Below are 27,917 nucleotides of genomic sequence, written 5' to 3'. Positions count from 1 at the left end.
CAACTGTGTTCTGACTGTGGAAAGGGCACCAGAGATTGTGCAAGGAATGTTATCAAGGTTATCAGTGCTCTCTCTTGAGATGCCAACACCCACCCATTACTGGCTGTAAAAAGAAAGGCAAATGCATGGAGTCTCCTAAAACACAAATGGCCACAAGAATCATGCCCTGGGACCGGGTGCTGCAAGTGGGCCTCAGGCTTCCTGATCTCTCTGAGTAGGAGAAACAAAGGGAACCACGACTCGGGTCATGGGCTTTGTGCAAGAGGGAAGGAAGGCTAATAAATAAGCAAAGCGCTCCTGCTGGCTAATCTGCAAGTGCAGAAACATCAGGTGAGATTCCCCACACTAGCATGCACAGATGGAGTGTGATTTCACAGTACAAAATGTCACTGAGAAAATGAAAACTCCCTAAAAACACTACTTTCAATAGGGTGGTGTCTAAATCAATGAAATAAATAAGAACTACTGACACAGGGATTGTTCATATTCATCCATTTTTGCTTTGAGATATCAAGAAAAATGAAATGATATACTTAAATACTCAACCTTAATACTTATGTTCTGCAAATACTCAACAGAATGTCAGTAAGAATTTTAAAAAGCTATTTTTGGAGGGGGGAGAAAGGAGGACTCGCACTGCATTTTCCATTTTAAAATGGCTTAAAAAGTAGAACAGACAAGCTTCTGTTGTTTTTTTTTTTTTTTCCTTCATACTTCAAGTCAAACGCATTATCACTGGGCAGAGCTTGTGAAAGGGATATGGTCTTTAAAATCACATAAACTCTAGCCATCATAAAATGTCTGCTGAATTGATTGGAAGATGAAACAAAAAACTAATGGAAGTAACATGACCTCATTTCAATAATTCTGTGAGAGGTTTTTTTTTTGTCGTTTTAAAAATCGTATGTTTGAGAAGAAGTATAAAGATATTTTGTATAAAGCAACTGATCTTATTTTTCCAATTTTTTTATTTAGTTGTTGTTTTCTCTGATGCATTTTTGGTACCCAATTGATTGTAATCCTCAAATACAGAGAAAAAAATCAAAGGGTTTTACCAGCTCCTAACTGAAAGCAAGTACCAATTATGTTAAAACACCAGAAATCTAACTACTGATTTTGAAGAATCTGGAACTATTTCTAACTCTCTTCAATGGCTCTTAGTGAACAGAGACACAGGAATTTACAATACGGACTGCCAAATACCTGCAACAGGGGTTCAGTTTAGGTAATGACAGTAGTGTGAAGGCAAAATGCTCTCTAAGAATACAAGCGAGTTAAACTTTGCTGGGAGAAATTGTACTTTCCTATCAGACCAAACAATACAATTGGAAAAGCAGGCAGAAGCATGAAGAAGCAGTGGTGTCAAATAAAGCTCCTAACAACCTGAACTCAACCAGGGTAACCACTCACAAGTGGTTGCAAGTTTAGGGTTTCATTTTAAACTGTTGAGCTTTACAACTGTTGACCACATTCTCTTTTCTTTTTTTTTTTTTTTTTTGAACTTGAATACATTTTCTTACGCACGTTCAGCTCTGACAATGAGTTTTCTGATTCGTTTGAAGGTTAAATGAAACAAGAGCATTACTGAAGTTTTTGTGTCCTTTGCTGACTCTGCTTTTTAAAGTGATACTGTTTTTCAACGGATTTACATTCTAAAATCTCTTTCAAGCGAGCACTATGCTTACAAAACAGGAGCTAAATTGAAAAGTCCTCAGTCTCATTTGTTCCAAACAGATTTAGCTTTCCTTTTTGTCAGTTTTCTATATCTGAGACTACAAGGGTAAAAAACTGGGGGACTTTGTTTGGTGCACTGCTGTTTTAATTACTCAGAGGCATAGTCTTAATTAGGCAAACCACAACTTGTACAACCTCTGTTAGGACAGTGAAAATTGTCAAAGGCTACTATTGTATAGTTGCCATCGAAACAAATCAGAAAAACAGAATTATTAAAAAATAAGGGAGGGGAGGGGGAGATAAAGGAAAAGAATACCTCTTCATTAAAGGTAGATGCATCCCATCCACCTGGCCTTTGATTTAATGGATACTGTAGAAACTGAATGCACTCGGAGTAGAAGCACAGCGAGAGAGACAGAGACAGACAGAGAAGGCGCAAGGCTTGCCTGGCAAAGCATCCAGTGTTTGTCTTGGGTTCTTACTTCTATCAGAATACTGAAAAGTTTGCAAGTTACCATGTGATTTTTTAAAAACTTTTTCCTCCTTTGAGTATGCTAAAGCAGTAAATATCCCCTTCAGATGCCACTAGCACAGATAGTCTATATTGCTGCTACTATGGTTTAAGAGCAAGTTCTTTCTAAAATTCTGTGTAAGTATATGCATGCAGCACTGCTGATTTCAATGGAGTAGACCACATATAAGACTAGAATTTGGCCCACAGGGTTTAACATTTAAAAAAAACGTATTACTAACAAACATGACTAAGTATATTTAAAGAGCAGCTTCATGATTCTGCACAAGTGTTTTCTGAAATGGTCTAAAAGAAGGTCTAAAACTTACCACACAAGTCAGGTCTCTTGATACATCCACTAGTTGCTGTGCTACTTGCAAGTCCATTAAAGGCTGCTAAGCCATCAGAGCTGTAAGCTCTTAGGACTGACAACATGTTCATCTGCTTCTCCAGGACCTGCGGACCCTGAACTTGTTCGGGTTTCATCACTCCTTGTGCAGTTTCATGGGAGGATAGAAGATTCTGACTGTGCCACTGCTTTTCTGATGCTTGTGGCAGTGGCGATACGAGCCCTTGTGCTGGTTGTGAGGTGACTGCACTTTGTATGTTGTCGCCTCCTTCACTGCTTTCCTTGTTTAGGGCAGACAACTGCTTATTCATAATATCTGGTTCTGTTTCAATATCCTCATCTTCAATGTTTTCCTCCTTGGAAGATTCCATATCCTCAGATGAAGCTATGTCAGAAAGGTCATCAGTAGCACTTTTATTTACAGAGTCAGAGAGCAGAATATTTGGGTCGTCTTCAGACTGTGGTTTTATTTCAGATTCATTACTGGTGCAAGAATTTTGTGTTCCTGTGCCAATAACACCAGGATAAACACCAAACTGCTTATAGAAGTCTGTTGTAAAATTACAAAAAGTGGATTCCATGTGGCTGGGCCAGGCAGCACTCTTTTGCTCTCCCAGGGTCTCTTTATTTTGTCCTTGGGTCATTTTCTCAGAAGCTGAGTCCAGCTGGCTAAGCATGTTTGAAACTACAGCCTCTTTGCTGGACTGCACAGAAGCAGAGAGCAAGCTCACTTTGTTAACTGAGGCTGAAGCTTCTCTAGATTGCTCTTTGTTGTTCCCTATGATGCTGTCCTTACGTTTAGCCTTGCCCAAGTGATTGGCCTGGAGGTGTAGAGCCATTAGTTCCATAGACGAAGTGGTAAAGGAGCAAAATAAGCAGCCATGCCAAGCAATATTGTCTTGCACAGTGACAGATGAACCTGGGAGGGAGGCTGCATCTGGCCTTACGGATAAGTCAAGAGGTTCATATTGCGACTTCTCGGTTTTTCTCTGGGAGGACTTGCTACTGATCTTTTCCTCACCTCCATCTGAGCCCAGAGCTTTTGCTGAAAGTGGATCTGATAGAGCTTTATCCTTCATTTCTTTTTCTTTCTTCAAAGAACTTAGGACAAAGCTGTCCATGAAAGCTTGCAAAGACCCTTGAAAGTTCACGCCGTTCCCAACCATATTCTGGTAAGCACGGCCAAGTTCAGAGAAGTGTGTTCCTTTGGAAGATATGTCAGAACCCTTCATATTTTCTGAAGATACTTCAGATGACATGCCAGCTGCTTGTCCTTGCTGATCTCCAGAAGACAGCATTCCTGATGCCCACTGTTGTGAGACCATGCCACTTCGGAAATCAATACCAGGAAGCCCCTTGAAGGCTCCTCTCAGTATATCTGGTCTAATAAACACAGAACTTTTACTTGATGTCTCTTCTTTGTGTTCTTGGCTTGCAGCCTGTCCAGAGAGTGGCCCCGCTCCATTTTGTCTCTCCCGATGGTGCCTCTCCAAGTGGTACTTGAGGGACGCCGACTGAGTACCAGCGTAATCACAATGCGGACACTTGTAAGGCTTCTCACCTATGTGCATGCATAAAAAGACAAATATAAAGGAGGAGGGTTAACTGCACTTTGGTGCATGGATGAGTAAAGAAAAAAAAAAAATCATTATTAGCTTCCTGAAAACAAGATCTTACAACTAACAATTCGTTTTTAAAAAAGAAACACCTTTAATTGAAGAGTAATTCAAAAACTGAATATATCTAAAGCAGGTTTCCAGAATGTGGGGCTATTCTGGAATGACATGGTAACTACACACAATTAGCCATCTTCTTCTTAATCTAACATGTAGAAAACTGTTGTAGAATTAAAAGCTATGATTATGAAAATGAAGCATAACAATTTCAACCACAGTAATCATTAAAAGTACAAAGTTTTTTTTTTTTAAAAAGAGACGAAGAATGTAACAAATGGATGGTTGCAATATTTTGTGTATACAATTGCTCTAAAATTTGTTTAAATTATACACATGGAAACCATTTTTAAACCTAAAAATTTTATGGCACTGTTACGCAAGACTGAAATGAATGATTTAAGTCTTGCTCTGCAGTAAATCATGGATATAATTAGCAAATGGCATACTGCACAAGTAATTTATCATTATTTGGAGGGCACCATTCCAGAAGGATTCAAAGATCTGCAGACCTACTGCATTGTTTCTAAATAAAGAACTATAAATACGGATTCTATAAAATATTAATATCATTATACTACATTATGATTGCAGCATGTAAGAACATATAGTTAAAATAAAAAGCAGTCAATAAAATAAAAAAATGAAAAAGAAAAAAAGAAATAAAATAAATTTAGTTTCTGTATTTGAAATCAGCACTATCTACTGGTTTTTGCAGTCCTTTAAATTTGTACTAAAGGTACTTCTAATGCTCAAGTAGTAAAACATGTAATTTAACTATCATAAGTGCTTACCTAGGATTACTTTGAATACAGATTTAAAACACATAAGATGATTTTCAATGAATTAAATAATGTTTGAGACCCATATAACTTTTATTGTTTTTCCTATACTTTTAAAGAGGTAGAAGATATTACACACATAATAAATATTCACATACAGCCATAAATACTTATCCAAAAAGAATGTATGCCTAAGCAAATGTACATCCAAACTTGTATGGAGCACTTGTGAGCAATGCAGAGCTCCTTTAAAAGGAAGTTTGGAGATACTCACTGGAAGAGACTGGAGTGTGAGAGACCTGCAAGCTGCCAGTACTGACAATTATTTCTACCAGGGAGCTGAACAAGAAGAAGAAATAGTTTTTTCTACATAGCTTTTCCTCTAAAAGACAATGACCAACCTCTCCTGAATGCTGGTGGAAAAACATGCTTCAAAAGATTTCTACACAGTGGGGGAAAAAAAGAAAAAAAAGAAAAAAAAGCTGTATGATATTCTGCAGTTTACCAAACCAGCTGGAAAGTCACCCATTTTCAAATAATCTCAAAATCTGCTTAAAACAAAATTGAAAGGCTTTCCAACTTTCTTTGTATAAGCTGCAGGCTCAGTTGAAAGGCTGTTGGATACTTGGGAAGCTGCTCCTTGCACTGATCACAGGAACTTACTAATGAGATGCACCACAAAACCCTCAAACTAGCCATACAGTGGCTGGTTATGTGCTGTAATTCAGACAGGGCTCAAGTGAATTACAAGGAGCAAAAATCCTAAATCCATATGTAATCCCAAAGCTAAATGGTGAGACATGAGAGCTTTATATCAACCACGTTAATCGACCTGTTTCAAGCAGGAAAGTGCAGCACCTCAAACAAGAGGTGTTCAGCTGAGGCAGAGGTAGGAATTAGCAGGGTTAGGCCTGGGTCCACACAGCTTAACGGAGGAAATCAGAATTAAACATTTCAGTGCAACTTCTGAGTTTTTCGCTATCACCTTATTAAGTTCTGCTGCTCCCCCAAGAAGATGCACGGCTGTGTTCAGCGGGAGACACACAAGACAAACTCCTGATGGGCAGGAATCACTAACCTGGGACGTGTCACGTCTGCTCGGGCTTCCTTCTGCTCAGGTGAGTGTGCACACATACTCACGGCCCCATCACCGGGACAAGGGGCCAGAAGACATCGGCTATCTATTTGTTTGCACTCCTGCAGGACTGTTCGGGAACATGTAAACCTCGACAGCTGTGCTGCCAGTCAGAATGTGGACAAATATTAACGCTGTTTTTACAGCATGCACATACTGCAATGTTTCTGAGCTGCTTGTTTGTCCCACCAGTTACTGCTGATTACACAACAGTCACCAGTGATCTCTGACACAACCTAGGCATTTCAAGTACCATCTGAGAAGCAGTCAGACTGGTGAAAAACAAACAGAGGAATTTATAAGGTTAAATGCTCTCACATTTGAGTTCTCACTCCTCTTAACTGAAAAGCTCTTCCACAGCATCCCCTAGGCGGAAATCTTTAACACAACTGTATTAATCACTTCCTTTTATTCTAATGATAGTTCAGTGTGTGTTGGCATTGCACATCAAGTGACACCATTAGTAAGTGTGTCCCAGTATTGCAGGCGCTATGTCAACTGCTGGATAACATGCATCTACAGCAAAGAAGAGAATTCCGTAATATAAGCTGCTCTAATCACTGAATCACAGAATCACAGGGATTGGAAGGGACCTCTGGAGATCGTCTACTCCAACCTGCTAATGCTGCAGAAGCCTTTCAAGGCAATAGGTGCGTTTAAAAATGAGTTGATGGAGGAATTATCATGTGAGGGTCTTTGGCCTCTTAAAAGTGAGTTAATCTAAGCTAACTAGAGGAGACACTGTGGTTCTTTTGCATATGCAAAGTAACCCCAATCTGAAGTACTGGGCACAGCAACGTATTCTTATTTTGTCTGCAGAGCCCTGAAGTTATTACACATTCCTTTAGAAGGCCTCTCCACTGAGCGAGCTTCCTTTCAGCAGAGGAGATCTGGGCACGGCTCGCCCAAATGCCGCATGCACAAGACTGAATTAAGCCACTGACTGAGTGGGATTGATAAAAAGTGCGAGCATCTCTTCACCTTGCTTCACTGTCTCTGTGGTGCTCCCACCTCTTGCATGACTAGAAATAAGATCTAACACCGAAGGGCTGCAATTGGACTCAACATGTAGCAATACACTGTGCCACCTTTACACTGCAGCACTGGCCAAATAACATCATTCAAAGGGAAGTACTCCAAACCTTTTTTTTTCTTTTTTTCTCTCTCTCTTTTAGATCAAAATGTTGGCAGTGATTAGTGTACTTCAAAGCAATCTTAACTGTTGCTATTTCAAGGGCAGGCACTGGCAGAAGGGAGAAGGACTGAGTAAATCATCTGTCGATCTTTGAAATTCACTGATTCGCTATTTCCTAAATTCAGAAATTGTGGAGAATACTTTGCACTATTTCATCCATTCAGATTAACAACCGACAGTGCTCATGTAAGTCGCCGTACAAATGACAAAACAGCTATAAGCCGCAATGGGAAAAAAGAACAAACTAATTTAAACCAAACAAACCAAAAACCAATCCAGTTTTAATGGAAAACCCAGAGGACTCCTAATTTCCAGGACACTATCAACAACTGTAATTGTGTATGTCTGAAGAATACTAAAGGGGACAAGACAGCTAGGGCACACTTCTCGTCAGAAGACAACCTGTTTGTATCTTGCACTTGGGGGAAGCATTTCAGAGAACTCATCCTACATAATGACTACCCGAGTAATACTGCCAAGAGCAGCGTCTGGATGAGTTATTTAACACTTAATATCAGTTCACATAAATTAAGGTTGCCATGTAAGAGTGAGGGAATTTGACTTTTCCAAAATAGTTTTTTGCATTTCATATCCAAGAGTCATTTTTCACTGTTCGCAAAGGCAGTGATCATCCTAATCTTGCTAATTTTCTGGCCATGTTTGCATCCCTGCAAACCCTTTCACAGTGCAGTAGAAAGAGTGAATATCCCAATGTGTACAATAAAAAAAAGAAAGCATCTTGTTGAGAGTAACTTATCTAGGCAACATAATCACAGTTCTGATCTATCTACCACTCTGATTTTACAAGACACAAGGCATCTCACAAGAACTATTTCATATGAGGATACAATAAAATAATAAAATTCAACGCTGCTTGTAAAATCTATACAAAATCTTGGTAGATAACTAGAAACAAACATGCTACCCAGTAGCATGAGGTCTTTCAGTACAGCAGGTTGCATAAACAAAGCAGTACTCAATCTACTACCAGTCCTGCTCAAAATGCAAGCCAATAACACTAGTCGCATGAATTATCTGTGCAAGGAGACCACAGTCCAATTATAAATACATTTATGGCTATAAGGGACAATTATGATCTCCTAGTCTTATTTGCTGTACAAAACAGGCCAAAGACCCTCACATGATAATTCTTCCATCAACTGCAATTTGACACAAACCATACTTTCTTATTTTAAATATATTTTATTCACAGCAATCAACATGTTCAACGTGTCCTTATGCAAACTGTTTGATTGGTTAATTATTTTCACTGTTGCCTTTATTTCCAGTTTTTATTTGTCCCAAATCTGTCTCCTATACTGAACCTCACAACATCTTCTCCCTGTGACACTAAATGATTTGTTTTTTTAAAACAAAGATCTGTTCCCTGAGAACCCTCACCCTCATCTCACCAACTTCTCTTGCTCCTGAGTGGAATATCCTGTCCAATTATCAAATGTCCTTTTAAATTGTAGGTATCCATTAAAGCTTTGATGAAGTTTCAACTAGATGTTATTCTTATACGAAAACTATTTACATCCACAGCTACAGCAATCAGCCATCAGCTCACATTCTGTTGCTTCTCTACCATAATCCTAGGCCCAGTTCATCAACAGCTCTAGTATTTGTTCCTCTACATTTTGCAGTTTTAAAATTCATATTGTTGAAAAGAACCCACTCGACTAAGCAACTAATCAGTCCCTCTCCGTGATTTTTAGCATTTTACCATTTTCGTGCCATTGGTAAATTTTATCAACAGTGATTTTATACGCTTTTCCAAATTATGATGAAATGCCAAACTGACTGAGCTGAGAGCACAGCTGTGGGACTGATGGGTTATATGCCACTTCACCTCTGTACACGGTGGACTTTCAGGGGAATGCCAAATAGAACAAGCTGCTTTCTCAAGACTTGAGAGAAACCTGAGGAACTTGACAAAACTTACTTTCATAAAATAAATTTGATTGGCATTAACTATATTATCAAATCTTAATTATTATTTACCAAATTAGTTCTGTAATTTTACCCAAAACTTATAACTTCAGGGCCTCCCTTGTCTCTGTTTTTGGAAAAACTAGAATAAATCTGGAACTTGTTCTCTCTTCCAATACTTTTTTTTCCCTAATGAATTTTAATGATTCAGAGGGCCCTTCAGCCAGGGTTTTTAGGACTTTATCTACAGGTTATCCAGTCTCATTCATTCTAAAAAATATTAAAATGTAGTGGGCTACAGTATAACAGCCTCACTATTTAATGGCTGAACTGCATCACTGGAAAATACCTATAAAACCCATAATACTTTTTTTCTGAGAACAGTGTAGAAGAGCATTCAGTTTTCCCTACTATGGCTGATACTTTTTTATCCATTTTTTATCCAGTATTAGCAAGATAGCAAGTGTTAAACTTGCCAGATCTCCAGAATTTACCCTGTTCTCTGAAATCCTAATATCCACACATGCGTTTTTACTTTTAGTTTCCCTAACCAAGTACTACCACACTTCTTAACTGTCCATTTACATTTATTGCTATGAGCTTCTTTTTTTTTTTTTTTTTTAATTACCACTATGTACCTTTTAAAAAATCTGTAATGCCTTCTATACATCCATTCCCCAATTAATGCCCTCCCCCCTTTTTTAGAAACCCTATTCTTATGGAGTTTGCCTAAGCACTGTGCTTCTCTGCTCCTAAGCATAGTGAGGTCCGTGCATCAGCACCAGCACCCCACACCTAAAGCTCCAGCAGCCAGTAGGGAGCTTTTGATGGACGCTCAGGGACAATGGAAGTCTCAAAGGGATCCTATAATTTCTAAACAAGATAGTTTTCTTTCATGCAAAGCAAATGAAACCAAACATCTTATAATTCCAGAGAATACTGCCTAATGAAAATATTGAAAAAATTTTATAGCATTTTTTATTTTACCATTGAAACAGTTATTGATAACCTATTTTATCCATTGTGCAGTAGATATTTTAGAAATGAATTGCTGTATGGTTTAATTAGTTCATTATTATGCCTATTCTTACATGGTAATTTCTTTTATCATTCTAATCATTCACTTCACACTTTTTAAACCAAATGGAATATCAAAGGTTCTGTAGGATTATTTTTGGATCCTGCACATGTTTCACCACACAATTAATCTGTTTGTCAGAAATACTAGTTAACTTCTTCTCTATACCACTTTCCTTTACCAGCTATTTTTCTCTATTCTATACGACGAAATTGTCCTATCCTTTAAGAGGACAGATGCTTTTGTCTCAGTGTATTAAATATTTTTCAATTGTACATGAGGTATTACAATAAAATATTTTAATTTTTATAAAGTTTTGTAATTGAATATTCTCATTTATTTATATCTCATCTACAACATTTATTTAGTCTTTTTACATGTCTTTACTTAGTTAAAATGCAGAGAGATAAATACAGTTGTTCCTTTGCAGGGAAGATTCAGTACATTAATATAAACTGTACGCTAATTCCCCCAAAGCATATATATATATGTTGTAAAACTGAAGACTTTTTACACAGCTGCTTATTGCTAAACAGTGCCTTGTCCAGAAGGGGACAATCTGTGTCTCTAATTGCTGTCACTGAAGCTGAGATTCATTATGTGACTTTCCCATTAAAATGTGAGCATTAATTTGTATAATGAAATATCACCCACTGCAGTGTTCATTAGCCATGCCCTACTGTATACTGCACATTGTTAGCTACCTAGAAACTGTAGTTAATTTCACTAATGGATATTTCCCTACTTAGTGTTTGGTAGGAAATTTATACTGTAACATTACCTCTTAAACTTTTAAGGAAATTTAAATTCAATCAATTATTTTCAACAAAAGTTTGAGATGTCATTAAGACAGGAGAAAAGGCATGCTGTACAGTGTTAAAGATGGGAAATCTGGAGAAATCTAGAGAAATGAAAAGTCCTTTTAGTTCATCTTAGAAATGTAAGAATAAAGGATGTTCAATACCAAAATTGTCTCCTCTTGGAGCACACATACCCATTTTCCTTAATTATTCATATTGCTCATCCCACTACAAGCGCCTTCAGAGAATGGCAACAGGCAGTCTTTTTTTAGGAAGAAAATGTGAATTGAGTTCATTTAAAACAGCACCATTTTTATCGTATTTCATCAATTCTTCTCAGCATGTTTTAAAATTGGCCAATCGCATTTCCAAGGGAAAATGCAGTTTAACACACAAATGTATTTAACACATGTAAGATACATATGACACACATCAAAACATACTCTCTGTTAATTGACGCAGCCTGGCTACGCTGCTTCTTCCTATTCTATCTTAGGGTTCTTTGGTATAGCACAATTTAAACCTTCTTCAGGGCTATACTTGACTCATGGAAAGTGTTTTCATTACACAAGGGATTTAATTGTGCCAGTCACTCTGGGAATATACCTGAGCACCTAATGATCACAAAAATTCAAAGTGGACTACATCTGCAGCGGTTCCTCAGTGCTAATGCAAGGCACAAAGAGGTGCTAGAGCTAATCTGAGGACTGGTCCTCACATCATATGTTGCTTGTCAAAAGCAGAACATACAAAATTGTGACTTTTAAAACACTTAACTGTTTCTATGCTGTCCGAAGTTCTGGGTATGTAAAGTAAAAAACATGCACGACTCGTTGGTTTTGGTGTGAACACAGAGCACTAAGGAACGTAAAGAGGTACTCAGCTCCTTGAATGGTGGAACCCTAATCTGCTGCCTGCAGAGGAGAAAAACATAAACTGTGGGAACTTTTGCATTTTACTGGCCTGAGATACTTCAACAAGTTTCCTTCTCTCAAAGTCCAAAGGCCTCTGAGCCTTCTGTGTTACAACCTTCACAGTTGTACTATGGTTAGTTTATAACCACGAGGCTGAATCACAAAGTGGCTCCTCCACATCTACTGCCTGTTACAACCTGGATCCAGTTTTCACTTGTCCTGGACAGATATCCTGACTGATGGCTCTTTGATTCTTTTGGAATGCCATTACTGACACTCTTCTGAAATTCTTAAAAGAAGAGCCACACTATTCTCCGGCAGGCTGGAAGCAGAAAGCAGACGTATTACAGAAAGTCCTACAATTGTAGGTTGGGACTCAGTGCACTGAGTTTTTGGTGGCTGCTTTGTTTTGGTTTGGTTTTGAGAAGGTTATATGATAGCAAACTACACAGACACCGAGATGCAATGCTGAGAAGGTTGGAACCACGTAGTATCCAACAAAAAAAAAAAAAAAAAAAAAGAAACAACCCAAGTCACCAGGCAATGCTTTTAAAACAGAGCATAGCACCCTCTGCTCACGAAGGATTAAACAGCTTCTCTAGCTTTTTCGGGCCAGTTGCCACAGAAGCACCTCCTGGCTGGATCAGACTTTAGGTCTTGTCTTGGCATGCGTACCAAACCAACCTACTCATGTGCCTCCAAACACACAGATGTTCGAAGGAACCTGACTTCTGCTGAACTGCTTGAGCTCCTCTCTAACAAACAGGTGCTGTGAGAACAAGAACAGTAATTGAGTTAATGTAGTGGAGAAACACAGTAAAGTGTTTTTTATCAGTCAGTTATATGATCCAGGCATATAATAAAGACAGAGTATGACATAAAAAGCAGGAAACTGTCCCTGCTAGTGTGAGCTAACCAATATTTGTTTAATAACTGATATCTATTACATCATTTCCATTTAGAGCAATGCAACTTAATTTTTATTTAATAACTCTAGTAATTTGCCAATTTACATTTTTATAATATTTATTATGATTACTTCCAATATGTAAAACACTGCTCCATTTCAACATATTCTTGTCATTATTTACAAATACTTTGTTCTCAACCTAATGGAAATTGATCTTTATCTATTTTAAAATTATAATGCCTTTTAAATATATTGCAAATATTGTTTTAACATTCTGTATGATGTTTTCTTTTTCTTTTTTATGTGATACTTTACATGCTTTAGTTGTTCTTGTTTTAATTTTGATTAGTAAGCTTTAATATAAAATTTTAAGGAATATTTCCATTGCAATTGATTCTCTTTCCATTAGTTCTAAGCCACAAACGCATGATCATTGCCACCTCTAAAACAACAACAAAATGACCTCTATATTATAAGATAAAAGAAAGAGATGGGTATCCTCAGGTTATTTTAAAGAATTTTCCTTTGCTTCTCCATTAGTAAAAAGGTCAAATTGTTTAAAGCTCATAGTTACAGGATTATTTCCCAATAAAATAACTGTTTTTATTTTTGCAGTGCTGGAGAGCAGGCACATAGAGTTTGTACTGCATTAATTTTTTCCTACTAAGCCCAAGACATAGGAAAGCCTATTCCTACCCTAAACAGACTGCGATCCAAACATATTAACATATTTTAAAAAAACATCTAGTAATAATAAATCTCAATTGCAAAATTTAGGTAAAAACATTGTGGTCAACTCCTACTCCAAAGAGAAAAATAAAACAAAGAAACTTTTTCATTTCATCAGTGAAATGTTTTCCTTTAAATAAATTTCAGCCTTCTTTGTCAATTTTTCAAATTCAGGCCTTATATTCACAAAACCAATACTCAGCATTACACCTGTGCAAGCACATAGGAGAAATGTGATTGCTGGTTTTGAGAAAGGAGGCCAATACTTCTTATCTTCTATCTCTGTGAAATAAAAAATTACAGTGACTTTTATCACGTGAGAGGTTCAACTGGAAAGTATTTATTCATGCCATTTATTTTACCTATTGATCAGAAAAGCAGCAGTAACATCCTGAAATTTCTTTAAAATGCTGTAAAAATAAAATGACTGCACATCTGCAGTGCCCACTGTGCCTGCCTACAAAAACAAGTGTCCTAAATCTCCAGCTTTGCACACTCCCTGAAGCTCTACTGCAACATCTAGGAATTGGAAGAAAACAGCATCAGATTGACCATATAAAATGACATCAACAGGATCTGAGGATACTAATATTCTTTAATTGATTTTAGATACAGATATAATAGCACTTCTTAAATCTATACTGTGGCTCCAAGTATACTTTTAAGCTAACGTAGTATTATAATTAAAATAGCATGGTTGTATTTTTCTAGAATCTAGAGCAGTGATACCCAAAAATAAAGAAAGAATCTAGACCAGTAGTAAGTCTCCGTAGGGTAGAAAATCTGGTTTTGTTATTAAAATAAAATATAGAAAGTTTTGTCGTGCTGCAAATCTCAGGAAGTTTTATTACAGACAAGTAGTAAGTTGAGCGAGTTCTAATGCAGAAAGAAAAAAAAGCAGATCCATGAAGCTGATGTATTCATAGGAACAGTGAGAGGTTAAAAATGAGCATGTTAAATGGAACAAAAATAGTAACTGAGCAAAACATACAGAATCCCTAAGTAGATGCTAAGGAAGGCCTTTGAAGCAGTTAGTATAACTAAGTCTGAAACCAATAGGCTTATGCCTATTGAAGGACAAGGGTAATTGAAGGAAACAGTGATGAAGCAGGGAAGGAGACAGAAATAACCTCAACTGGGAAAAGACGATTCTATTAAAGTGGTCTTTATCCAACAACACATTCCTTGTGCTTTTATTTAAGACTGTCATATGTCTTTCTCAAAAGACTCCCTCCAGCTAATGAATCCAAATCTACCCTGGGAATTAAGGCTCCTAGCCGCATCGTATGTAAACCCCCCACACACATGGCATGTGCAGACAGCGCTCTGCTCCTGTTGTTCCTCTCACCTGTATGTATTCTCAAGTGGACCTTTAAGTGATGTGATGTTCTGAATGTTTTTCCACAATATGGGCAGTCTTTCATGGCAGAACCAAGGCTCCTGTCTCTCAGTAAAGCTGGCTGCTGGACTCCTACAGATCTCCCAGCTTCTTCTCCAATGTCTGCAACACAGAAATGATCTCACATCACTTCAGCACATGTCAGAAGTTTTCTCACTAAAACTGCTAACGCAACACAAAGTTAAACATGCCAATACTACACCTGTCTATTTCATTCTTTAAATCTGACAGAATGCTGACAATTCATGTATTTTCTTGTTATTCTCTTAAATTATTTCATCTTTCCTATCATCATTTTAAGCAGCATATGGTACCTTTATATTGAACTGAATTATACAAGAAAAGAAACAGCTGTGTCAGCAGCTGGTTTGATTTCTTCTTTTGCTTAGTTCCTATTAATTTTTCCCCCAAAAGTTTTAAATTGTTGTTTTGTTGAGTCTATTTAATTTGTAAGTATTGTAAAAATATGCGTGATTTTAGAGGGAAAAAGTTTGCATCAGCATGTTAAAACCCCCCATAAAAATGGAATCACAGGGACAGGCAGACCAACAGAAATGGCAATGCCTACATGTAAAGCTAATCAATTTTCTTCTGCAATGCTCCAGCATTAGAGAAACAACGTGTGACCTGGTGAGTGACCTCATATTAAGGGAAAGCCGATGGCAAATCCAGTCAGATGAGAGGGGACTCCTTTGACCCTTCACCCGCAGCTACCAGGCTTTCTCCTTCCATCTTCATAGCTACACTTACTCTTTGCATTGCAATACAATGGGTGAAACTCCAGGACATCTCATCTCTCTCGCCATAGGAAGAAACCATAATTCTCAGCCATTCTGAAGAAGCTGCTATTATTCAAGCAGGCTATGGACAAAATAACTCAGAAAAAAAAACTGGCATAGAAATTACAAAATGCACAACGTTTTTAAAAAGTCATTACTCATACCACACAAGACTCAGCTATCATCTTGTACTTAGAGGGTCACGTTATATCACATATAAGTATCAATTAACATTATCACCAAAAAGTACCACGGCACACGTCGAAATTCTGAAATGGATTCACGACTGTGGGAACGCAACACACATGGGCAACATTGCCAGTCCTGGATGCAAAGGCTGAGCTACGTGGTCTGTATTGAAGGAGAGAGTATATAGTTAAAATCCGCACGTAGAGTCTCGATTATTTCAACCATGAACTGCTGACTGAAAATGCTTGGTCTCTACCCAGCTGATATGGAACTAAAGCTGTCAGGAAACACAGCGCAGTTTACGCAGCATTTCCCTTTAAATGCAAGTGATGGACGTAAGAAAGACTTAAACATTTTGCTCTAATAAAAACTGTTCACAAAATAGCAGAGATCCAGCTACCACATTGCTGGAAAAGGTAAAACTAACAGGCTCTTCATTATTTATTATTAAATGGTAACTCTAAACAATTTTGCTTTAAGGTGAAATAGGGGGTGATTCAGCATGACAAAAAATGTACAAATGCTTATCTTAGTCATGCATGTCACCAAGTTATTGCTAATTTTCAAAAGTCAGAATCTGATTCTAGAAATTGACATTCTTGTTTAATATTTTGTGATTGCTCATGGGCTGCTAGGTTACAGAACGCTATTTAGGTTTACAGGGCTAGTAATTGTCATTTTGAATTATTCACAAGTATGTGAAAGAACATAATGCAGAGTGCATTGTGTCTTTCAGAACCCAGGAAAACAGATATAGGTGCCAGTCCATAATTCCAAGCTTCCTAAAGAGTTTAGATTTTCCACTTTATTGTTCTCCTCCAAAGTTGTATATATTCATGCCTTAAGCCGCTCTGGGAGAAAGAGAATTCCTGACTGCAAAAAACATTTGTGAAGTGCAAAATACAAAATACATGATGATAAATTGCAGGATTTTATTTTTGTTTTCAATAAATACTATATGAGCATTATAGATAAATATATAGATAAAGCTAACAAGCCACTCAGGAGGAATTTACAGAATAAGTCGACTGGTTATGTTTTGCTATATGTCACTCTAAATGATGGCCTGTTATCCATTTGCCTTTTATCTTTCTATCTAGAATATGTGTGGCCCAATAAAAAAGAATAAATTTGTAAGATAAACAGCTCGCTTTGCAGATTTAAGAGTCTAATTTTCACTTTACACAAAATTGAATTTTTTCAAGGCAGCGAGACGATGGAGTTTACTCTAGCACTAATCCCTCTGAAAAAGCAAACTGAAAACAACAATGAAGCAAAGAAAGATGTGGGTGGTCTGAAGAGTTTTCTTTTAGATTTAAGTAGACATACAGTAGATAGCTCCAAAGGCTTTACTCCAACAGGGGCCTTACCTTGAAGAATTTTTCTTCCCACAGTGAAAGCATTCCTAAGACTTTAAAGCTGGGCTGAGGGGTTTTCTTTTGAATTCCTCTGCCTACAAAGCCCACCGAAGCACTGGAGGCCATCACTACCTGAATGAACAGCTTTACATCTAAGTCCTTTTATTTCCAACAATGAAAAGATATGTTTAAGGCTGTCGTCTTGTCCCCATCAAACACTACCCCAGCTTCGTCTTACTAAGGCCCTCTTTCAGCAAAGTGTACCTATTTGTCCAGGCACTTAAGTTTAAAATGTGCTTAGCTTTAAAATGCATTTATATCTCACTGCTATCAAGTTTATTTTAACATTCTTAAAACAATACGTGGAAAGTGAGGGAAACAAAATCACAAAACAGGAAAAGGATAAATAATTAGCATGGAAAGAGTTACGAGGCAAACTGATGAATGCAGGCTAAGGCAACAAGAGTGTATATGCAGAAACAAAAACATTCCACCTTATTTATTCTGCACCTCAGACGTGCCCCTTTCTCCTGCTATTGTTACCCCCCCTCCCCCAAGTACAAGCTCTCAGTTACATTAAAGCATACAACACTTTGCTAACGTTTTACAGATCTGCACAACTAGGATAAGCCCCACCAAGTCCATCTAATTTATGATTTACTTGGGAACTGAGCAATGGTTTTCAGGCTGCTCAATTCTGAGGATAAAAGATCAGGAAGGAAAGAGAACAGTTACTTATCTTGCAGTCATTGTGGTTCATTGAGTTATGTGGTCTACATGATGTGCACTTGATGCACGTGAGATAAGACTTCTTTTTTTACTACCTACTTCCATTACAGGCAGGTCTATGTCCTGAATGTCTTCCGGCCCATTCCTACCTTTCCTGATTCAAGTGCAGGAAATAACAGAACCACGTATGAAATATTGTATAGATGTATAAGCTAGATGTGATGCTTCCAAAGCTTGTATCTGAACTTACTTTCACTGAGCTTTCCTTTTGCTTCCCTCGCAGCACATAGAGAACTGCACAAAGAAACGTCCTCGTTCAGTTCTAAATGAGAAGCTGGTCTTTGTGCCACAAAACTAACTCAGTCTCAAGGCCAGAGGCTCACTTAGAGGCAGGCAGGTCTCACCAAGCCAAGAACGGCCATCCACTCACCTGCACTCTGGACCTTAAAGTAATAAACAGTAAAAGCAACCATGCCTGGTGCAACACACTTCACACCTTAATGGTGACATTCTCCTACCAAGGACACAGACACAGCTGCCAGTGACTTTGTCTTGAAAAGCTGCAGTCCTCTGGCTGTGCATTTAACTATCCCATGTCCTAATGGGAAAAATGCAAGGAACACTTCAACATCCGTCGTGGAACGCAGTAATCAGCTACATAACCAAAGGGCCAATTTGGTCAAAATGTTAACAAACCTGTTTTGCCACACTGTTTGAAATGAAAATTAAGCAACCACACAAAACAACACAAAGAAAAAAGAAACTGAAATTTCCCCAGTTTTCTGCAAGACTGGTATACCTTTCTGGGATGGAATGATAAAGGTCATTAGAAAAGGACTGATTGCTTTTGTAAAAAGCAGCGTGTTTTCAGTTGGTCACTGACTTCAGTCATGTTAGCACATTTTCAAAGGATCTTCTCCATACGTGTCCTTTAAACTCTGGAAAAGAATTTATTTGCTGCATGTATGTGCAAGCACAGGGATTCACAAAGGGGCACTTTCATAATTCTCACACAGACTAAATTATCAGTGAAGTCAGTTGGAATTTGCCAATACAAGGATTGCCAAATTAGCCAAAAACAGGCAATCACATGGAAAAGGTAATCAGCTCACAAAATAGGTAATCACACTTACAAATATGTGTTTGCTTTTGTACATTTTTCAGGCATTATTAAAGAACCATTTGAAAATATGTCCAGAAGCTTTTAAAGCTGCACATAATCCCACATTTTTTGTATATTTCAGAATTTCAAAATATTTGTAGTTGTTTAGAACTGCCTGCAAAGTTAATGAAACATGACGCAACGTGAGGAGGCAATTTTTTAAAGATCTACAAACCACTTAGATAAGCCCACTTTGTATACAATTACCTTAGCAGGAAAAATTTTATTCTCAATTTAATGTCAAGAAGATAGTTAGAAGATATTCAACATTTTAATCCTGTCGCTGCTGTCATCATTATGCAAGCATGCCTGGACTCTGACCACCCCGTTCCCTGGAAAGCAGTAAAGTGTACACAAAAGTTTCTGGGAAAACATGCTTTACCTTTATTTCCTTAGAGAAAGCTTGAATAATACTGAGGACAGGGATATAATTAATGATATTTTTTCAGCTACCTGGAGTATCTTCAGTTAATATGCTTAGATGAAAATGGCCCAAACATTGGCCCAGCGCTCACAATTTGAAATTAGAATCCTTTTAGCAGATGTTCCTACACTTTTTGCTAGTGAAGTTCATGGCTTAAAATAAAAGTCTAATATTACTGAATATTACAGTTATATTTTAGGCCTCCGGAAAGATTTACTAATGTCTTAGGTCAGGAACAACTTGCTGTCTCTATTGTTTCATCAAGGATTTAGGTTTTAGAATGACCATATATGGGAATCTTAAACTGTTGAGCATTAATATGGATTGGCAGAGAATTTGTTTAAACAGAGAGCTATTTTAGACGAGAATTGGAAAGGAGGCCCACTAGTGAGAAAACAGCATTCGTATTGTTTGTATTATTAGAAATAAAGATTATACCAAAGGTTCCGCTGGTAAATAAAGAGATACCGCTTCTGACATCAGACTTCCCACTTAGCCCTCCGACTCGCGCAAGCAAACAGAAGGCACAAACTGCACTGCCTGTGCTGCCGACGAGTGCATTAGCAGATTTAAATTTAAAGTACAAACTAAATCGAACCTACAAACTGAAGCAAAATACTCACATCAACTTACGCATAAGATTTGCCACATCCAGAAGCGGGCACGTGGAGGATGTCACCAATACCTCTGGCTACATGGGAGCTCCACAGGTGTTATTTCAAGCACAACAGAAGAGGAGTCAGAATATTCTAAGCACTTTCTCATTAACTGGTGGCTTTGGGGAAATACACACACCCTAAAAGCCCATATTCTGGGCACATGACACACAGACAGTTGGCGGCTTTCACACGCAATGGGTTGCACAACTATACTGCATGTATGCAAATCTCAGGTATTACAGTAAGGATTTTTGTTTTTTTTTTTTTTTTAAACTGTGGTGAGCATTCTAAGAAACACGCAAGCATAAAGAAACATCAATAGATACTTAACCAAAATTAAGCTGTTTATCACAAAATGTTTCTTATCCTCTTCATTTCAATCAGTTTCCCTACAGTTTTTGTTTTGGAGTTCTTAGTGGTCTTACTTTGCAAATTGTTATAAATCTTTAAACCTTTTGAGATAATCAAAGTTTAAACACAGTTTCAGAGCACATCTTTTGAGTTGTCTGATTGCATGAAGAATCCTGTGACCAAAAGACAAAATCAGACAGAGAACTCAAAAACCAGAATCACAGAATCGTAGGGGTTGGAGAGGATCTATGGAGATCACCTAGTCCAACCTCTTGGCTTATTCACCATTCATTAGCTTACAAAGCTTTATTTAGACTGAGAATTCATACTATTAAAAAAGATTTTTTAAGAGAACTATTTTACCAATAGACCTTTTTAACCCCTTCCTTTCTTTTTTTCTTTTTTCTTTCTTTTTTTTTTTTTTTTTTAAAGAAAGAAGACATCTTCAGTATCTTAAAATATCTTTCATTTAACAGTTGGCAGAAGGAAACTCACAGATAAACATTGGCCTGTGTCTTTCTCTTTAACCAGCTGAGTGATCCAAGCTTTTAATAAAGCTGTTCCAATTATTGTAAAAGTCATCTAGTACCTTATAGCCACAAATATTGACAGTTTATTGCACAACGCATTCATGACATTTGAAGGTCACATCATACATAATACATACACTTTTATAAAAGTGTCTGGAACAAAGAGATACATGATCAGCAATTACATCTTACCATTCAGGGTAAGATTTTATACTTATTTAAAATGAAATACTGTGTAAAATGCAAATTGTTGATAAAACACAAAATAGTTCATTTTTTTGTATTGCTTTACTAACAAGTGATACTATGTCAGTTAACTAAAGAAACAGAATGCAGTCTGTGCCCCAAGAAGATTACAGTTAAATAACATCACACATAATGTTAGCTCTCCAAAAGAAGAAAGAGAGCCTTAAACTTTAATCCTGCAACTGTATATCTCTTCAATCCTACTGAATTCAGTGATGCTTCAACACTTAGATTTGAATCAGGACCTTAACATGTTATTGAAATACTGATGTTGCTAAAATTTAATGAAAATGAAAGTGGAAAGAGTGCTGAAGAAATTTTTTTTAATATTGGCATGTACAAACATATCAAACATCATTTTTAATGCTCTTGATTTTTAGGGCCATTCTGAAATCATATACACATGCACCATTATAATTAAAAATATGATTAAGGTGCAACTTATGCAGTCAGACCAGTGCAAAGTCCTTCACTGGAGCAAACAAGCATCAGGAGCACACCAAATGTGGCCATGAGAATGCTTGCTTTTTGTTGCCTGGTCTTCAGTTTCATGGCATCACTGCTCAGTCCTGGAAGCTCCAGCTAATGAGCACTGAGCTTGAAGCAAATGGCCATGGATCACTCTTAGATGTTCCCTATCATACTATCTTTGCTACTTTCTTTCAAAATCTTGTTGTGTTCTTTTCCAAATCCTTTGTGTGCAAGACTCTTGAACCACATAACCCCTTCACTGGCTTTCCATTTCTGCTATTTCAGTACCATGTCTTTGCCAACCCAATTCCACAATTCGGATTTATAAATCAAAGCTGTTAAGCTGTTAATCACTGATAAGGTTCATGATATTCCACTGGTTTTCATATAATCTTTCCACAGGAAAGTGGATGCTTTAGAATAGGATGTACTTCATTTACTGAAAAACAGATCTGTTTGCTGTCTTGAATGTAACATTAGTTACTCTCAATGATGAGCTTCTGTTTGTTCTTGCTTTCTTCAGAAGTGCACATCTGAGCTGCCAGAACGCCTTACTGTACTCCCCTGTAGAGCGAGTGTTTCTTCACAGGCAAAACACTCTTTGGATCAGCTACTCTGGGCTTCAATATGCACTTATGGATCTTTCCTTAGTATACTGCCGATGTTCATTCTCATCATTTGTACTTTTGATAGGATTGTGAGCTCCCAAACCATCTACACAACTGACCTTTCCACAGTTTTTTCCTCCTGATTTTAAAACAGGCTTAGGAGTGAGGATCCTGGATCCTCACTCAATGTTCATGCTAATAACACTCTCATTCATTTTCCTACCCAAACTCTTGACTCAGCTGAGTTAGTTTTGAAATGGGCTTTTGATTATTGACCAGATAGGATGAGGTCCTTCCACACTTCATACAGACTGTTTACTGCTTTTGGTGAAAATTCCAGTGGGGAATATAAGCAGAGAAGCTATCAAACTGGACCATCTTTTGGATTTGTATGTGTTATTTCCAGGCAGGTGTTCAGGTACCAGATGGCCCTAAAGCCCATAGTACTCAGGTTATAGCAGCTTCTACAGGCTGTCTGCATCATATTCCCATCTCTGAGATTTGCAGAGAGCCTACATGGAGCTTGATAAACACTTTTACCTAGCATTGCTCTCCTGATGCCAAAGCTAGATCAGATATCCAATTTGGGAGAGTTGCCTTACAGTCCCTCTTTAATTAAGTACTCCTGGTCTCCCACTCCTGGGATGGATTGCTACTGCTGATTTAGCTCCAGAAGCAAGGATCTGTGGAGGCAATTTCATGAGGGAGAAAATAAGTTGCTTGCTAATCAACTAAAATAACCACTAACTGGACTTCTATGAATGAATATACTGCCTTCTTGCTTTCATGCTTACCCTGTTGCTTCCACATTTCAACATCTCTACATACCTATAAAACAAGCAGGTAAGATGTACCCCAGTATGACCTCTAATTTGTTCCCAAACTATGTTTGTGGGAAAAAAGAACCATTTGGTACAGCATACAGGCTACACTAGGAAAAAATCCAAGACTGTTAGTAAATTGTAGAGAAGATGGTGAATCCAAGTGGAAGAGAGCAGCACTGAATCTATTTTGTGTAAGTTCCCCCCACTGGCCCAACAACATGTTATCTGTGAGAGTCTAAAAAACACAAATTAACACCCAGCTCCCACACAGTGTTCAACCATTAAATATATTTTAAAGTTTGCTGAGTAATTGTATGGAAATGTTTAAAACAAATCCTGTGTGTATATATATATATATATATATATATATATATATATATATATACATACATACATATACATAATTTTTTCAAGCCAGAATGACAGACTTGGACACACTGTAAGTAGGTCTTGGGGCACCGGGTATTGTTGCAGAAGTTTTTGCAAACTACTGATTAAGAAGAACCCTTTTCATAATTACTATCTTATTATGGTAAAATCAGAATAGAACAGCCAGTAGTGGGGTCATCAGATTTTATATACAATTCTTCTAATAAAGAAAAACGTGAATTACTTAAATGTCACAGGATCATCTTTCTGCAGACCCAGTGAGAAAGAAACCAACACTAGAATCAGTCACATAAAGAAAACTGTATGGGTTACCGTAGCTGAATTACAAGTTTTCCTCTCAACAAAAAGAGAAGTAGAGTGTAATTCTGTTTACAGATTACTGATTAGGGGTGCTGACATAGTCTTCAAAAAGTGGGTAATGTCAGAGCATATGACAGAACACATGGACAGACTATGACTGTACAGACTTCTTCACTATTTGTATTTTCTTACTTTTTACTTTCCAGTGCTATCAAACTAAATTACTGCTTTGATTGCCCAGTGGCTTTTCTCCCATTTAAGTGCTACATGCCACTTAAGTATGCAACTTCTTTCGCATTTCACAAAACAAAAAAAAAAATCTGTATTTGAAGAAACGCTTACGAGTAGTTCTGAACTGCTGAGTCTATTTTAACCACACCTTTTTTCTAAAAATATGTTAATTGCATGAGGTTTGCTGTAATAAGAAAATATTGATTAAATCTGTTACTTCTAATCCTAAGAAGGAATCCTTTGGCTGCTCAGTATTTTTTTTCCCTCATTGGTTTCACAGTGGATTGCAGACATATTGGGACCAAGATGTCTTTAAACACGGTATCATTTGAACAGGCTCATTAATTTTTTTATACTAATGATGTATCTCAAAAGGTACATTAGTAGGTCAACTTGTACCCACGTTTTCTAAAATAGCTTTAGAGTACACTAGTATGTATTACTATTGGTGCTAAAAAAATAAGAAATGCTGCATGTGGGGCTGATGTATCAATAATCCAATCTCCATTTTCTACCATGAAAATACACAATGTTTCAATGAAACTATCCTGGTAAAAAAAAAGAGAAGAAAATACTATTTTGAACACTCTCTTCTGATTTAGCTGAGCTAGTGGCAATAACGTGTTTAGGCATAGGCTTCAGTATGCTGGAATGATCCTGAAACTAATTTTGCATGTGTTGGAGTTGGACCGTAGCCACACACGTCAGTATGCTGGAACAGAGTTATCTAAATCCTGAGCCTTATTTTACATGTGCTGGTGTTGGACTGTGGCCCTGCAATCTTTTAGGTCTCCATCTGTAGATATGAAAGCCGGGGTGTGCCCAGTCACTAGCTGCTGCTCACTGCTTTCCTGCCACAGGCCATGTCAGAGCTGAATGCTCGGCTCCGCAGCCTTGCAGCTCCCTCCACCCCAGTGCAACTGGGAGCTCCTCCTGGCCTCGTGAGCCCACCTCCAAAGCTTCTTTTCTGCCTCATCTGGCATTTTGCACCTATTGCAGCTCTTGTATCACTGTTTTCCTACATAGCTATTGTGCACCAGATCAGGGATGAGAAATACCAACCTCTCAGGCAGATGGTCCCACTGATTCAGTGAGCTAATTCCTCTTTCCATATTAGGTAAATAGCCCACTAATTTTTAAGTAAGCTCACAGACTTACGGAAGGTCTCTCAAAGCTTCCTAGCCTGACATTGGAAGTGGTCTCAGGTAAAAAGCAAAGTGATTTAAGTCCAGACAAAAGGTTAGAAGGTGTTTTCTTTTGGAGAACGGGATGAGAAAAGATCAGGCACAAAGAAGCCACACTCCCTCCAAAATAGAAGAAACAGTGGAGGCACATAAATCTGGAGCACCAGTACTAAGACAACCATGTGTAGTGCTGAGACAAACAAAGGTAGCTGCGCAAAATGCTCATCATCACCACCCTAGTAGGAACCAGTGACCCAGTGGGATACGCTGCCCATTAGCAAGGAACAAAGTTTTTGCATGCTTCCTTCCACCTGTTTATGGTTTGTCTACATTTGTATCTGAAATTAATAACCCTTTGTCTATATAAAGCCTGAGAGACTGAGGAAACAACAATAAGGTCAAAATTGCAAATCTGAATGAAGATCTGGCATTTCTTTCTATGACTAGTCAGATACAATTTAGTTTATTAGCTGCCACAGAGACAGAGAAAGACACATTTTAGAAGAAGGAGAGTTATTCCATTCCTTTGCTTATTAGCAATGTACTTTCTCAAATTCTATTTCCGCAAACTGCAATGGTAAAAGAAACTCAAAAAACAGGTAGTCTGCATGCACAGAAGCACCTTTTGTTTAATAAATAATTCAACCATGTATTCCTTTTTAATTTAAAAATGGTCTGACTGAATAGTCAACAAAGTGAACTAAAGTTGTCAAAATACAGTGCTGAAAAATTAAAAAGTGTATTCAAGGCCATATTCATTTGCTTCACTCCTACACTGCAGAGAGACTACTTCTTTTTTCTTTTTTTCCTTTTTTTTTTCCTCCTTTTAGATTAGACACATACAGCAATGTGATGCTCATTTGATTTTGAAAGCTTCCTTGCCCTGGAATTAGTCTCTCTCTCAGTTAACAGCAGAACAGGCACTGCTCCCTTACCCCATGAACATCGCCAGGTATTCAGCCAAAATGTTCTCATGAGCTCCTCTGCCATGCCTATAAGGGCCAGGCTTAGATATTGGCCATCTCGGAAAACAGAAATACAGGAAAACGTTCTGGAAATATTCTGACCACTGTGGATGTTAGTTGCATATATTAATAAGCCTATGGTAAACTACGGGAAACATATTTGGCTGAAAAAAACCTGTGGATAACGATACAATTAAATCCATGCCAGAAGAAATAACTGCAATCAGATGAGTGTATTTGATAATGACTGATGCTCTTGGAGAGAGTCAGACATGTACAGAGCTATCTTAAATAAATGCTTGGTTTCTGTAAACCAAAATTCCTAACAATAAGCAGCTAGAATGAACAAAGTGAATAGAGCCAATTCTTCTACTTAGCCTTTAGCACCAAAATGTTCAAAAGAACTTCTTGAATCTCAAGGCAAACAGCAAGAAAAAAAAAAAAAAAAAAAAAAAAAAGAGGCTGCGGTGAAATTTCGTTTTTCAGATTCATGGAAGTGTTACCATTCTCCCACACAACCCAAAGCAGCAGCAGATACAGAAAGTCTTCCTAATGAAGCACAATCCTTTAGTCTCCATTTTGCTGAGTGCTTGATTCCCTTTACTGAAAACGGCTTTACTATGATTTCCAACTTCTGAATCACTGACTGTTCTTGTAACCATCATGTAAGTGTTCACCAACACTGAATTACCAGCTGGATGCTCATAGGACATAAAAGGCTGTCAGAAAAGTAAGACGTGCAAGAAAGAAGATCTTTACAGGGCAAGAGAACAGGGGAACATAACCCTTAAAAGGACCTGACTTAGAGAAAATGACTCAGCAATATCACATCTTTCAAAATGGGCACATTTTTAATTTGAAATGCATTTGTTAGAGAGAAAGGATTACAGACACAGTTCACATTTGGAAGAGAGAGGAGTTCACAAGTATATACTAGAAACATCTGTAACATATGGAGAAGGAGCAGGTTTTAGCCATTTTTTCACTATTCTGAAGTAAAATTACCTGCAGCATATAAGATGAAAACATTAAACAGATCCAATAAGTGCTCTGTACAGACAGTAAGACTGATAGTTTTAAGTGAAACTTCCAAAACATTGGTCTGCTGTGACAAAGCTGCCTATGAATTTAATGTACAAAATAAACCTCTCAACCTGACAAAATATGAACAAAAGCACAAAGATAAGTACAGAAATGTAGACACAAACTCCTACTGAACAATTCAGATGGACTTAAGATTTTCATTTTGGCTAAGTACTAGCTTAAATTAAGCCATTATGCAATAAATACCATCTCAATCAACAGACTAATTTAAACTCTGAGAATGCAGACTACTGCATTTGTGGAGACACATGTTTCCATGCCTTTTCAGCATGGTACTAGTGGGAGCCACTCCAATAGGCTGGCAAGGTCGTGCAGAATTTGGTACATAACAA

General features: G+C 37.6%; 1 protein-coding gene across 5 annotated transcripts in view; it reads right to left on the bottom strand.

The window, feature by feature from the left end:
- The window catches only part of ZNF536 (zinc finger protein 536), a 327,986-nt gene that overhangs the window by 107,095 nt on the left and 192,974 nt on the right, over window positions 1–27,917 (bottom strand). For 4 of the 5 annotated variants that reach the window (XM_085234868.1, XM_085234867.1, XM_085234870.1 and 1 more), the window contains exons 7-8: window positions 15,031–15,183; window positions 2,515–4,095 (exon numbers count right to left, since the gene is read on the bottom strand). In XM_085234868.1, coding sequence (XP_085090994.1) covers window positions 2,515–4,095; window positions 15,031–15,183 — 1,734 coding nt within the window. The remainder of the gene's footprint in view (window positions 1–2,514; window positions 4,096–15,030; window positions 15,184–27,917) is intronic. The other variant, XM_085234871.1, reaches the window with a different exon arrangement.

This window comes from Meleagris gallopavo, chromosome 13 (assembly GCF_905368555.1).
Source record: "Meleagris gallopavo chromosome 13, MGAL_WU_HG_1.1, whole genome shotgun sequence".
Lineage (NCBI taxonomy): Eukaryota > Metazoa > Chordata > Aves > Galliformes > Phasianidae > Meleagris > Meleagris gallopavo.
This window is presented reverse-complemented; position numbering and strand designations above follow the sequence as displayed.